Below are 14,836 nucleotides of genomic sequence, written 5' to 3'. Positions count from 1 at the left end.
AGACGTCTGTAGGACAAATTCAGCATCTTCGTTCATTCTTGGGAGTGATGGTGAGTAAAATCCATGAGCCTCAATTCCTCCTGATAAAAGGCACTGTAAAGACACAGCTGGCTGCTGCCCGGCTGTTCCTCCTAGGCCCACTGTAGGGGAAATGGAGTTCAATCAGGCTTTTCCCGCCCTCCTGCTGCCGGCCTCTACGACTGGCACCTGCGCTCTCACATTCCTCCTGGGCTGAGTTACCTGCATGGACGCCCAGGGCCAAGAGGCACGGGCATGGGGCACAGGCACCATGATTCTGGACACCTGGGCCTAGAGAACACAGGGCATGCGCGTGTGAAATACAGACACCTGGGCCGAGGAGCAAAGGGATGAAAGGGCTCTCTGGCCTGGCACTCGTGGTGGCGTCACTCTGAGGCTGGGAGCTCGGTTGCTGCCTCCCTACCTGCTGGTCTTCCTCCTGATTGAGCATTAAACACCTGTAAAATAACACCAAGGGCTCCAAAAATCTTTTTGTCTGTGATGACAATGAACCTCCAGGTCGTTAAAAATAATAGGTGCAGGCCAGGAAAAGTGCCTGACTTGGCTTTTCATCAGCAAATGCCAGATGGACACTGCAAGCTGCTCCCGACCCTTCCTGTCTCTGCAGGCCGATGATGGGAGCCTGCCTGCCTGCCTGCCCTGCGTTTGGATCTAACTAAGCACAATTCCATGCATTACTCCTGTTCTCAGCTGCCGTGGGCAATGAAATTGTTTCTTAAATCTTATCCCAGCAGGCAAAGGGGAGCAACACGCTTCCCAAATCTCCATCTCGAATAGCCCTGTGGTGTGGAGGCTTCCGCTTTCCTGGTCAGAACCCCAAGTGACTGCAGAGTGCAGCACCCTGCTGCCTGCTGCGTTTTCAAGGTCACCTCTGCTCACACTGCTGTGGTTTTCCAATTTCATCTGCTCCGCTGGAATCCAGACCGCTGCTCTCCGTGCTCTTTGACCTCATCACAGCAGCCAGAGGCACGCCTGGAAACCAGTGAGGTGAGAGGCAAGGAAGGTGTTTCGTGCACCAAGTTGCCCTGTGCTAAAAGGTTGCAAAAGGATTTGTGTATGCACGTGCTCAAGTGGCATGCCCACAAATACATGGACGTGTTTCATCCTGGAGAAAAGGGCTGCTGGACTCCAGCCTTCCCCAATGACCAGAGACCAGGGGATTCCCCAGATCCTGCGTGCAGCAGACGCAGTTCAGCGCCATCATTTCCTCACAGAAGGTTCCCTGACCCACAGGGCTGGAGCAGGCTTCTGTGCTCTCTTCCTGTGTGGGGGTACGCTCGCCACCGAGGCTGTGGCAGCGACCCTGAGAGGCCCACCCCGTGGACACAGCCGTGTGGGGACAGGGCCCAGGGCTGGCGCTGCAGCCTGAGCTGGAGGAGCGCGCGTGTTCTGAAGCTCTGCAAGGGCAAAGACTGGTCTTGTTGCCTGCCTTTCACCAACCCTGGCTTCATGGTGGTGAGTCGCTTTGCAAACTGTAAGTGTGACTTTTAAGACTTAGTCCCTGGTTGGGGTGGTGGGGAAGCAGGACCTTCTTGTTAGCTGGACTTCTAGCGTTGTGCCCGGTACGACGGCACCTTCTCTGCTGAGGCCTTATTTGTGTGACCACAGTTTGGGGTCACCACCCATGCCAGTTGGGCAGTGTCCACTTCATGTGGCTTTGATAGGTTGGGGAGAGGATGAGGAGGAGCCTGGAGAAGCTCATGAAGCTGCTAAAGCTCTGGCCAGACAGCTGGAGTTATGCAGGCTCTCCTTCACCTCCCGCCGCCAGCCTCCAGGGCCGCCGCCAGCCTCCAGGGCCGCCACCTGTGGCTCTGCTGCCCTCCCAGGTTTCGTCGCCCACCCATGATAATGTGCTATTGCAAGAAGTGCTTGGGGGCACGAGCACCCGTGTGTGCCAATAAATGCAGACTCCTGGGCCAAGAGGCCGGGGAGCGTGGGCCTTGCACATATATAAATGTGAAGGAGCGGCTCAAAAAGAGGGAGACCGAGAGAGAGAAGACAAGCAAAGCCAGAGCGTGTGGAGACTGCAGGGGCCGGGAGGCTCGGAGGCCGGGCTGCTGCCTACCTCCCTGGCCGCTGGTCTGTCTGCCTGTCCCCTGCTTCAGGGTTAAAGGCCTGTCAAATCTGCTGAGGCCTCCAAGATTCTTTTCTGTTTGCTGGAATCCACCTTGAACCTGCCTGGCCTGGGCGGTTTGCCCCGACACAGTTCTTTCATCGGGTCTATTGTTAGGAAATGCCAGTGTAACCTGGAGCCTGGCAGACGAGGCCACCTCAGGGCCAGGCCTGCAGCAGCTCCGCGGCTCTCTGGGTTGGAGTTAATGGACGCGGTAGGCGTGATGGACCTGACGTCACAGTCAGGGACTCTGGACCCAGGGGGGCTCAGTGTTGCTGCAGCCATGGCTGGCCCCCAGGGAGACTTGACCATGGCCTCTTCGGGGCAGCGGGAAGATGCAGGTGTGAGCTACAGGGGGAGGTCAACACAACCGGTGAGACACCTCCTGACTGCAACATCGGAAGCAGGTGGCTGCAGGTGACTGTGTCACAGCCCCCTGGAGTCCAGGGAGAGGAGAGAGGTGCAGGGCAGGGGCAGAGGAGGGGGCGTTGTGTCCCTTGAGGACGGTCCTGCTGGAGACCACAGACCGGGCCCTGGGAACCCTACCTGTGGTCTCCAAGGCAGGGACTGTCCTGGGCCTCCGCTTCCTCTTTGGGCGCAGTCTCAACAAATGCTCCCACTCAGGTGCCTCGTGGTTATGAAAGAGCTAAAAACCTACTTGGGAAACATCCAGAGTCAGAAGAATAGGAGTCCCGGCCCAGGCCAGAGCTACCTCCAAGCTCAGTAGTCGTGGGAGTTCCAGGAGAGTGGGAACGGACGCCTGGTAGGTCCTGCAGACCCCCCCACCCCATGATGGTCCCCCACAGCTACAGGGGCACTAGGCCCTTCACAGGTGAGGTGCCAGGGGCCGATGGAGCCGGGGCAGGGCTCACAGCCCAGCTTAGGGCTACAAATATTAGAGCTCCCTGCCTTCTCCCTCCCCCTACCTCCCCCTGCCTCCCACTTTGGGCCAGATGTGGGGATACACCTGCGCACAGGGCACTGTGGCGTCCTTGCAGTCCCATAACCTGGCCAAGGAGATGGACACCACCCAGGGCTGTGACAGGTGCCTGGTGAAGGGACACCCCCACCCCCCTGCTTCCCCCCAAGGCCGACACTACAGCAGCCCGGAGCATGCAGGGGCGTCGGCAGGGAAGGCTGCCAAGCCGTGGGAGCTGTTGCAGGCAGGAGGGCTGGTGGGGACAAGTCATGGCCGGAGCGTGTTCAGGCGATGGTAGAGACGTGACAGGAGCCGGTGTGACCGCCACTCTCACCCCTGCGCTCTGTGCTTCTCCGCCACAGCTGTGTGTCCCTGACCTGGGGCTCTGGAGGCAAACTTCCCCCCTTCTCAACCACGGGGATTGCAGTGTGTACTGGAGCTGCAGGCTGGAGAGACCTGCCTTCTCGGCCAGACAGAGCCTTGAGTCACTTTGTGCAGTGGAGGCAGGGAAGGAGCCTGCTGTTCAAAGCTGGAGCCCCTGGGGCTGTTTTTAGCTCTAAAAATTGAACCCCATACTTTGATCTCCCCTGGAGGAGGCAGTGACACCCCTATGTATCTATGATTGACCGATGGCGGTTTTGCCCGCTGCTGAGGGGAATCGTCACATCGGCGCCGGATGGATGATTTGCAAGGCTTGGTGCAAAATGGGACGCAGGCCCCCAGCAGACCATTAAATGGAGCCCCGGCCCAGAGGGACCCCGGAGGCTGCGTGCCATGGAGGCCTGTGGACAGGTGCACCCACGGTCTGACAGACTCCCGTGGGCGCGAGGAGGGATGTAGATGCGGGCGTGGGAGGGTATTCCTCCCTCCGCGTGAGGGCGCGTGCCAGGACGAGACCAGCAGCTCCCCACCCCGGCCCCCGTGAGGACTCCGTCCCCAGCACCGATTTGGGAAGAAGAGGGGACTTTCCTGGTGCGGGGTCTTGTTTCCTGCCCAAGGCCTGCACTCGTAATTAGTGGGCGCTTCAGGTTTCCAGAACAGACGGATGCCTGTGCCAGAGTTGGCAGCTGACCTCGGGCCCCTGCCCTCTGGGGACAGAGTGGCCGATCCCCTTTCTGTGGCCCCTCCCTCCCCATGGTCATAATGGCCCCTTTCATGCCTCCACACTGACTCCAGTCCGCGGCTTCCCTCGGGTGGGATCTAAGATGGCGATACCAGAAAAGGACTCCCCACAACTCACCCCGCCCCACTTTTGATGTTTTAAGGAGCACTTGGTGTGGCCTGAGAACTGTGTTCTTACCCGAGTCACTTAAGGGGGTGACTTTCCATCCTGTCTTTGGTAGAAGAATGTCCCAAGTTTTGCAGAGTAAAGAAACCTCTGGGCACAGGCTCAGGCTCCGGACACACCCCGGTGTGGCTTGTCCCTCTTCTCCTGGTTCTCCGTGATGCCCCAACTCCTCAGGTTCGTTTCTACCTTGGAGTTGCATGTGAATCCTTCCCTGCTCGTCATTCCTTCGGCCTCCCACCCCGATCCCCTTCCCTCCACATCTCAGCTGCTCAGATCCGCTTCTCTGCACTTATCTGTCCGCCTATGCCTCTGTCCGTCCCTCCACGCGCCCGCTGAGTGTTGGCACAGGGCCAGGTGCTGGGACCCCAGGTGGAGTGGTGAGCCCCCGCCCCACAGACGTGACGGTGCAGCCGGGGAGGCATTCTGCCAAACACTCAGACTGCGCGATTACATCCGCACAAGGCAGAGGCGAGAAAATGGGGAGCTTGGATGGTGAGGGAGCAGTTGGGAGGATGCGCTGGCAGGAGGTGGGCGAGCTCAAGGAACATGAGCGCCGGCATGGGGACGTGCAGACGTGCGTTGAACGTGGCGTAGCAGGTCGGAGCACAGAGGTGGAGGACCCAGGGACAGTGTGGGGTAAGCAAGGCTGGAGGTGGCGACGTAGGCAGGGGCTTGACCTTGAGAGAGCTTGCACACTCTCCCACCATACCCAGGGTTAGCCTAAGGGCCCTGGGGCTCCGCCGAATGGTGCTAAGGAAACCCTAACCGAGGCGGATCTTATTTTGGGTGGACAGGTATGGCAATGCAGCTGAGAAGAGATTCCACGGAAGTCTCCGAGGCAGGGTGGCAGAGATGAGGGCTCCTGGGCCAGCGCAGTGTCCCAGGGAGGAAGAGGGCACGCTTGGGTATTTGGGAGGTGACACTGGCAGGGCTGTGTGTGGACCGGAGGCTGAGTGAGGGTGTGGCTTCCAGGATTCTGGCTTGAGAAGGTGGGCACATGGGATGTATGGGGTGTTGTGACCACACAGGTGTCTCCTATGCAGCGTCCCTTCTGCCAGGCTGGCCTCAGCTGCCCCCTGCGTTCTCCTTTGTCCACACTATATAAATCAGTCGTCCACATTCTTGGAGTGCTCTCTTAATCTCTTCCCATCCACCCTCCACACTCGGCTGCCCAAGTAATCCTCCAGGACAGCTGGCCAGGAATCGCCAGTGGTTTCGGGTTGCAGGGCGAGAATCTCTGTTCTTGAACTATGAATATTCATTGCTCAGGAGAACCCAGGGTCAGGCTCCTTTTCCCTTAAAGGGCCTAGATTTGCAGAGGAAGAGGCATATTGCACATGAACTAAAGTGTCACAAGTCTTTAGAAAGGGGAACAGAATTCCTGCTTTGAGGGGAAAGACAGGGAAGTAGAGTGTGTCCTAGGGGTGACTCAGGGTGACCCCAGGTTTCTCTAGTCACGTGTCTCCAGGTGTGTCTTTCACGTCCCCTGCACCGCCCCTGGCTCCCTGTCCACAAGGTCTCAGTCTGAGAATGACAGCCATTTGCAGATCCCCTAGCTCCCGCGGGAATACAGACCTGCAGTGCTGCCTCTTGGAATCCCACTGTCATTTTTCAGCATCCAGCCCAAATGCAGGGCCCCTGCGGGTCCCTGTCCAGCAGGGCGCCTGCAGAACCTCCTTCCCCTTCTGTGGCCTGTAGTTCCTTTCCCTGCACAGTCCCTGTCTGTTCACAGCCCATCGCCTTAGGCCTGGCTCAGCCTGCGCATGTGTTTTGTGTGGATTCCTTTTTTTTCATCAAAATTCATTTATAACTGTCCGTTCATATCCACCTGTTCTGCACCCATGCATTTGACCCACCACAAGTCAGAAACACACACTGTAATTCAGCCTGTGGTGGTGCTTCTGGACGGAAGATGCACAGACCTCCCTCCTTGTTATTAAGTGTAAATACTGTAACTTTAAACTTTATTTTTTAAAAATATTTATTTATTTATTTACACAAGAACCGGGGTATAGGCCAGATGCGGGAGGGTGAAAGGATTCACCAGAGACAGAGCGGGGAACAGAACAGGCAGACTGAGGAAATAACACTGCTGAGGGGAGCAGCGGGCACGGCAGGAGAGGTCTGCACGCCATGTGGGACCCTCTCCTGCTGGCTGGGATTGAACCAGCGCTGCGGAGTCTGCAGACAGCTTCACAGCACAGCGCTCAACCGCCTGCGCCACCAGGGAAGGCCCTAATCTTTATTGCATAACAACTGTGTCACTAGCATTCACATTGTATTTAGTGTTATAAGTCACCTAGAGGTGATTTACAGTGTGTGGGGGCGGGGGTAGGTTCTATGCAAATCTGACACTGTTTTATATAAAGTTTTTGAACATCAGTGGATTTGGGTTTCCTTGGGGATTCCAGAACCTTCCCCACCAATACCAAGGCGCAGCTGTGTTTACAACATCGTAACATGTATCAAACGTAGGGGAAAGGACTTGGTATGACATCAGCTCAGGACCTGTCACCAAGAGCAGACAGTGCCCAGCACCCCACTTCACCTGTAATGTGGTGCCTGGCTTCTGCAGTTGTGTGGTTTTCTCTCTTCATGTAAAATCTCGGACGTCAGAGGGAACTGCTGACTAGCAGGTTCACCTTGACCTCTCTGCGCCTCTGTCTCCTCACCTGTCAGATGAGGATAACATTTGTTGTGAGGATCGTTACATGAAGTGTTCGGAACAAGGCCTGGCATGTAATTCTGCTGCTGGAGCTCCACAATCTCTGTCTAAAACCCTGAAGCTCAATGTGCTTTGAAATTCAGATTTCTTCTGGATTTTAGTAAGGTGATAAGTGTATATAGCACGTGTGACAAACACTGCCGGCAGGACCTAAGCCAGCACCTTGCAATCAACACACTGACATTTCTGCAGAAAAATGCCTGAATAATCACGTGACATATGATGCAGATTCAATAGATGCATCCACGTCAGGGTGGGCTGGGTAGGGAGTCCCCACTCCAGGGCTGCCCGGCCACTTTCCCCGGGATTTAACTATTGGAAATATGGGCTTGGTTATGAGAGGAGAGATTGTGCGGCCACTGTTTATTCTCACTTGGTCTGTTTGTTAATAAATTGATGATTTTGTCATTGAGGGGATAGATGTCTGGATGGATAGATAGAGGATGGATGGATGGACAGATGGATGGATAAATAGGCAGATAGATTAGATACATGATTGATAGATAGATAGATAGATAGATAGATAGATAGATAGATAGATAGATAGATAGATAGGCAGGTAGGTAGGTGGGCAGGGAGATAGGGCCCCAGTTTCTGCAGCAGCTGGCCTGGCCTGGGGCCTCATCCCTCTGTCCCTGCAGGCCCTGACCACGGTCTGCTGTTCTTCACCAGGCCTTTCACTGACTTGCCCTTCTCACCTCGGTCCCCTGAGGCCTGCCTCGTGGAGTCCATAGCCAAGTCTGGCACCACAGTGACCTAATCTCCCTGGGTAAGCCCTTCTCACCAGACAGCCCAGCCTGCTGCTTCCCTCCACCCTCCACCCTCACCCCCACCCTGCTCCCTGCCCAATCCTCCTCTTCCCCATCCATGGGCTCTGCGTGGGCCCTTCCCCCCCACCCAGCTCCCTCCCCAAATCTCATGCAGCCACCAAGGCCTCACTGGGATCCTGCGGCCCCATGAGGCTTTTCCCAGGATCCAGCCCAGCTCCGTTCTCTGGAAGCAAGTGCACAGCACTTACCTGCATGCCTGAGCTTGTGCCTTGCTTTCATTCCTTGACTCACTGAGTCCTCTGCCCCTGCGGGGCCTGGGCGGCCTGCCTTGGCCCTCCTGAACCTCTGCTGCCCCCGTGCGGTGCTCCCCATGAGGTGCACCCTGGACTAGGGTGTGTGATCACCCGCACCGCCTACCCCCCCCACCGGGGTTCATTTCTGCTCCCAGAGAAGTAAGGATGGCCGGGACATTGTACAACACATTGCAGGCCTTTATGCCTACCCAGCTGAGACCCCGGGCAGGCCAGCTCCTCCTTCCTCTCAGCTCCCCAGTCCCAGCCCCTGTGGTGACAACACTTTTTCCCTTTGCTGCTGCCCTTCTGGGTTCAGTGTTGGAGTCTCACCACACCACACTGAGGGGGTGCCCCACCCCAATGCCAGAGAGCTCGTTCTTTCGATGCTTCCTAAAAGCCATGTGTAGCTTCATTGTGTGATGTGGAAGGCTGGCAAAGGGCTTATGAATTGCCCGAGTGGCCGACACAGGTGCCTAGTGGTGCCCGGAGACTGGAGGTAATGCCCTGTGGTGCAGGTGGGGCCCCGGCTTCTCTCTCCCTGCCCAGGCCATTGCGTAGTGGCATTCAGACCCCCACAGATCCCCCTTGGGGGTTCTCCTAGGGAGTCTCCTGCACAGGCCTGGCAAGGAGCAGGGGACCCAAGGGCACGGGCCTCTCCCAAGGCCCGTGTGCTGCAGTGCTCTGCGGCCCCATCTGCAAACCCATCCATACCCCCATTCCAATTTGGCTGTAAACTCTGGGCAGTTCAGTCTGAATGTTTAGTGGAGCCAAGTCAGCCGGTCTGGTTCAATAGCCTCCGCACTCACCAGTGTGGCCGTCAACAACTATTTCCTTATCAATAAAATGGGAAGAGTAGTCTGCACCCCAGGTTTCTGGGGAGGACAGAAGTCAGGGAGCAGTGCCAGCCGTCTAGCACATGCCCGCAACATGGTCGGTGCCTACGTGACTCTTCGTTGGTCCCCACCCTGCCCTTCCAGACCCTCTGTCCACCCCAGATCCATGCTGTTTTCTAAGTAGGAGGTGGTGGTGCGTGGATATGGAGGGGGAAGGTGACCATTCACATACATCAGGCATGAAACCATTTATTATTCTTTTCATTGAGCTATGCAAAGAAATAGGAATTTTTAAAAGAAAAGAAATACTTCTGCATTTAACACAGGAAATGCAAACTAACAAGTTAGACTTTCAGTTGAAAGAGGCCCAAAGAACTCAGACTCAGCAGCTAAGACTTTGGTACTAGGCAGCTGCTGGCTTGACCTCTGGGGGGTGGGGATAGGCAGGAAGCTTCTGGTGGGCTTGGGAAGGTTTCTAGTAGCAGGACGAAGACAACGTGGTGGGTATCTTATACAAGGGAGGCTGTCGGGTCTGGGCTGTACCCATGTTGCTTTCTGGATGCAGCCGAAAGGGAAGAACTTTCTAGATCTCTCCTAGAGATCCTCACCACCCCCAGATCAGTGAGTCTTCATTTTCGGGGTCTTATTGTGTTGTTCCACCAAAAAGCCAACCCACTCCGTGGTTTTCTGCTTGGCTTCCTCCCAGCTGAAGAGGGGCTTATAGCCCAGGTCTCGCTGGGCTTTGCTGTAGGAGAAGGTGATGATGCTATTCGACAGCGTCAGCCAGTGGCGGTTAAGGGGCGGGTGATAGGTGTAGATCGGGCTGAGCAGGAAGCTTACCATCTCCAGCAGGAAGGCCAGCCAGTACCTCAGACTCAAGGGCAGGCTCCCTCTGGGATTGGGGGAGAAGCCCCATTCTTTGGTCAAGTTGTAGGTGAGGTTGTCATAGCTCTGGTGAGGCGTGTCATCTGCGATGTAGTAGAACTGTCCTTGGACTCTGGGAGCCTTCTTGGGGTCCTGCAGGGCCCTCAGAGCCAGAATGTGGGCCCAGGCCGCATTGCCCACGTATACGGGGTTGACAACGGAGTAGCTACAGTGATTCGACAGGATGTGGTTGTTCTGTAGCGCCCCATCCACACTGTAATAAAGGATCTGGCTTCCTTCCCCATAGATGTACATGGGCCTCAGGGCACACGTGGACAAGGTGCCGCCATTCTGAAGCCCCCTCCCATTGGCTGCCAGGACGGCCGCCTCGGCCAGCTGCTTGCTCACCGAGTACGGGGCCGACCAGGTGGTCTTGTGAAGCTCTTCTTCGCGCCCGTTCACGATGGCCTCCCTGTAGGAGTTGGGCCCGGCCACCTCGATGGTGCTGGTGTAGATGAAGGTGGGCACGCTTGCCTGGACACAGGCCTCCAGCAGCATCTGGGTCCCTGCAGCAGGGGCACATGGTCATAACCCAGGCCAGCCTGTCCAGAGACACCCAGCCCCCCACCCAATGAGCAGGACTGGGTGAGTCCTGTCGCCGACAGGGGTACACCTGTGCCCCTGAGGTCTGGCCACACCATGATGGCTGGAAATATGCAGCCACAAGAAGAGGCTGACATCTGGGTTCTGGGGAGCAAGACTTTCTCGGCCTTTGGATTTCAATGACCTGTCTTATCTTTTACTTTTGGAAAAGGACACAGGGTTGCCACTTAGTATTTTGCTGAGTTAGGATATTAAAAAATACCATTTATCATCCTGCCATCCCATTAAAGGCAGACTATTTGAAATCAAAAAGTGAGGGGGTCTTAATCTCAGCCCAGGGACAGTTCTCACCTTGGCCATGAGCGCTGGTAAATCTACACTCAATTCCGGATATTTTTCTCTGTTTTTTGAGGATCAATAAAAACTGTTATAGGACTTTTGTTTTTTTTTTTTTTTAATAGGACTTTGGGAGAGTCACTGAGCAGCTGATTAGTGGGTTTGGGGGAGAAGCTCCATTCCTTATTGTGTGTTGCCTACAAAGGCCACCCCCAATCTGGGCTGTGACTTGGTTTACCCAGATACAGAAAGTGGGCTGATCAGCACCCCCTTTGCACTCCCCAGCTGTGCCCTGGCCTTTGGGCTGGAGCCTGGTGGAGAACAGGGAGGAATGTGCCCTCTGGTGGCAATTCCTGGGATGGGAGGATCTCCTGTGCAGGGTCCAGCCCGGAGCTGTGGCCCGGAGCTTGTGACAGACCTGGTGCCTCAAGTCACACGGCCCTTTGTTCTTGGTCTCATCAGGTGACCAATGCCTTAGCGCTACGCGAGGGCTTCAGTGATGGCCAAGGAAACACCTGTGAGGTCTGCATCCAGCCGGGGGAGCAGAGGAGGCTGGGCAGCAGTAGTGTGGGGCCTGAGTTTCCTCACATCTTGTTTGGAGCAACAGTAGGGAGACGTCCTCCTCAAGAACGTCTGGCCGCGATCTGGCCACCTAATGTCCTCAGCCTCCTCAGCGAAAGAGCCGAGCCTTGATTTCTCAGCTGGTGGCCACGAGAGAAAGCGCTTGGCACAGGCCCGGGGAGGTGCTCAGCGAAGGGCCCCTCTTCCCTTCCTCCCTACACCCCGATCCTTCCACCGCCTCCCTGGGACACGCTACCTTTCACATTGACATTCATTATGGTGTTTCGGTGGATAACGTTCATGTAGTCAATGAGGGATGCGGCGTGAATGACGGCCGAGACGCCCTGGCAGGCCTGCCTGAGACAGTGTTCATCCAGAATGCTCCCTTTCAGCAATGTCAGCTTCACCTTCCCCTGCAGCTCTGTGTGGACAGGGGGCGGGTCATTGCAAGGCTCTCTGCGCCCGGCCAGGAGTGTCCTGATAGTGGTAGCATGTCCCTCAGGTCTTCAGGGCACCACTGGGGAGGGCGGGAGGAAGCACATTCTGTGGAAGGCTCAGAAAGCAGAAGGGTCGCCTTTTTGAAAGGAGCAGAGATCTGCTTCCACCGCCTCCCCTTCCAAGAATTTGAGCCACAGGGAATGGAGAGTGCCTGGAGCATAACATTGTCCAAGAGAGTTGTGTGGAGTTCAGCGTGGTTTTTTTGGGGGGGGTAGGTATGGATATAAGAGGGAAGAACTTGAATTTAACTCTGCAGGGAATGAGGAATCATGTGTGGATTTGGAATAAGAGGAGAAACATAAAAAATTGTGCTGTGGGAAGGTAGCCTGGCCGCCACGTAGGACGCGGATTGGAATGGGGGTGTAAGAGAAAACGAGGCCAAAAAGGAGATTAATCGAATTCCATAGACAGTTCAGGCGAGGAGGGCTTGAAGCAGGGTGTCAGGGGGAGCAGGAAGGGGGAGCACATCTGGCTGGCCACGCTCTAGCGGCAGCCTCCTTGCCAGTGTCCCTGGCAAATAGTGCTGAGAGTGAAGGCAGCACAGTGTCTGCAGAAGCCAGAGATGGGGAGGAGCAGTGATGGGTGGGTGCTGCACCTCCCCCTGCAGTGACCCTCAGGGCTAATGGCTGTTGCCATGGTCCCTGAGGTCCGGCGTGGGCAAGGAACCATGCGCGCAGGGGGAGAACAGCAAACTCCCTAAGATGCAGAGAAGCCGAATGCCTGCCAAGAGATAACGACCACCAGAAGCTGCCACAAAGATGATTAAAAGAAATGCTGACCACCTGGAACCTTATCTCTCTTTCTCAAGGCCCACAAACTTTATTCTGCTACAACTGTCTCTCTAAAATCTTTCCTTTTTCTGGTCATTGATTGCTAATTAAAAAGCATACGTAATTTAATAATTAGGCTAATGCAAATGAAACATTACTAAACACTGTGTTATAATAGAATTGTAGTTTAATAATCTTTCTATTATGTGCTTAACTTTAGTACCTTTGATATTAACTACATTATAATATAAATTTACCTATGACAATTAATTATGAGTAAACATAAGTAGGTAATAGTAGTAGTAATTAGTACAAGAATATAGAAAGTTAATAGCCTGTCTACTTAGGAATGCAGCTAGGTCCAGATGTATTTTGGACATAAATCACTGCCCTGTCAATGATAAGCTAAACCTATGAACAAACTGATTTCTTTGATGTTCACTGTTCCTATGCCTTTAGAAAAAACATATATATACTGACCACTAACAAAAATAAAGTCACACTCAGATTTACACTCTCTCTTGAAGTGTGTCTGTTTGTCATTTCTTTAACCGAATCCCTGACCACCCTGCGCAGTCTCTCAACCCTGAGACGGCCTCATTGTCTACTGCTGTGCTGGTCCGCGGCAGGTGGGGCTCTGGACACTGGGGGGTGTTCCCAGGATCTCTGGGGTGCCAGGGCCTGCAGGTACACCCCACTGCTGGGGAGGGGGCAGGGCATTGGTTTGGGGACACATGGGGGGAATGGGAGAGAATGAAGACTTGGTCCCCGTCTCATCCGAGCTTGGGTCCCATTTGTCAGAGGACTCAGCAGGTTGCTTTACTTTTGCAACCTGGTCCTATCTTCCCCATGGGGGTGAGGCCAACCTTTGTATTCAACCCACTATAAACCCAACCTTTGTATTCACCATGGGGGCAGGCTCTGGGGAAAGACCAAAGAGGGGCTCAGTAGGCTCTGCAGCCTCTTCCCTGTGGCGACGCAGAACAGGGACCTGAGGTTGAAGAGATGGGCTGTAGACCAGCAATGCATGTCACCCTCTGGCCTCTGGCTCCTTTGCCATGCCAGCTTCCACCCATCCTGTCTCTCTCTCTGTCTCTCTCTGTCTCTCTCTCTCTCTCTCTCTGTCTCTCTCTCTCTCTCTCTCACACACACACACACACACATATGCAGGCACGTGCGCACACACACACACACACACACACAGAGGCACAAGCACACACTTAGCCCTATATCCCTTTATCTTACTTTTACCGAAGTAAAGGAAGACTCAGAAGACCGGGCACTTGGGACAAGGTCTCCAGTTGCTTTCGCAAATGTCACACAGCAATTGCCCCATCAAAAATCTTCATGATATGGGAGGATTTTTGCTAAGGAGAGAACTGGTTTTCCAGATCAAAAGAAAAGAGGCCTGCAGTCCAAGGTGGCTGACTGCAGCCTTCTCTCTAGCTCCAGGGCCCAAATCCAGGCTCCTGACTGCCAGCCCAGTACCCTTTACACAACAGCACTGTGATTTCTTCTCTGCTGACTCTGGACACGACATCAGCCTTGATTCAGCAGCCACTTTATTTAATTTGATAGACAGGTTCCCCCATCCCCTCCCACCACCACCACCACCACACACTGACACGGAGAGCTTAAGAGGGACTAAATTTCACTTACTAGAAATTTCCTCCTGGATTTCTGGTTTGAAGACTTTGTCCAGTAACCTGATCTCCTGCAGTTCCTTCTCCTCCACCAACAAGCGGACGATCCTGAGACCCAAAAACCCTCCTGCTCCTGTCACAAGGCATTTCCATCCAGTCATGGCCAAATCTTGGTGTCAAAAAAACACTCGCCAGGCGCCTGAGATCGCTGGGGAGCAGACTGGATTAGAGGTGGCCCTTGGGAGGGTAGAAAAGAGCTCTTGAATGGTTACAGACTCACACACCCCATTCCCTTCACTCCACTTTGGCAAAATCCCCTGCTTTCCCCTCTAATACCCCAGCACCCCCTAATAATGGAAAGAGAGTAGAAGAAAGCTCTAACCTGGTAGATCGTTGCAAGCTAGACTTGAGCGTCTGGGTTCCAGTCCCTTATCTCCCAAAGGCAGGACTGGAGATTTATATGCTGTAGCCTCTGACTCAGCCTCTTTTCCTTGAAATAGTATTACATACCTATTGTTGACTCCTCCTCCAGCACTCTCCGCCCCCCAAGAGTGGTGACCTGCAGTTTCTATCTCTCCTTC

General features: G+C 54.7%; 1 protein-coding gene across 2 annotated transcripts; it reads right to left on the bottom strand.

The window, feature by feature from the left end:
* Positions 1–9,189: 9,189 nt before the first annotated feature.
* On the bottom strand, positions 9,190–14,836 carry LOC119236234 (3 beta-hydroxysteroid dehydrogenase/Delta 5-->4-isomerase-like). 2 transcript variants are annotated; one of them, XM_037499969.2, is made up of 4 exons: positions 14,638–14,836; positions 14,272–14,492; positions 11,601–11,765; positions 9,190–10,410 (listed from the first exon to the last, which is right to left on the bottom strand). In XM_037499969.2, exons 2-4 carry the CDS (start codon positions 14,414–14,416, stop codon positions 9,599–9,601), a joined length of 1,122 nt encoding a protein of 373 aa, XP_037355866.1. In that variant the 5' UTR covers positions 14,417–14,492; positions 14,638–14,836; the 3' UTR covers positions 9,190–9,598. The 2 variants fall into 2 exon arrangements, with proteins under 2 accessions (XP_037355866.1, XP_037355867.1); XM_037499970.2 differs by having other exon boundaries at positions 14,272–14,463.

This window comes from Talpa occidentalis, unplaced genomic scaffold (assembly GCF_014898055.3).
Source record: "Talpa occidentalis isolate TD23 unplaced genomic scaffold, MPIMG_talOcc4v2.1 talOcc4.9, whole genome shotgun sequence".
Lineage (NCBI taxonomy): Eukaryota > Metazoa > Chordata > Mammalia > Eulipotyphla > Talpidae > Talpa > Talpa occidentalis.
Note: the sequence above shows the minus strand (reverse complement) of the source record. Positions and strands in the feature narration are given on the sequence as shown.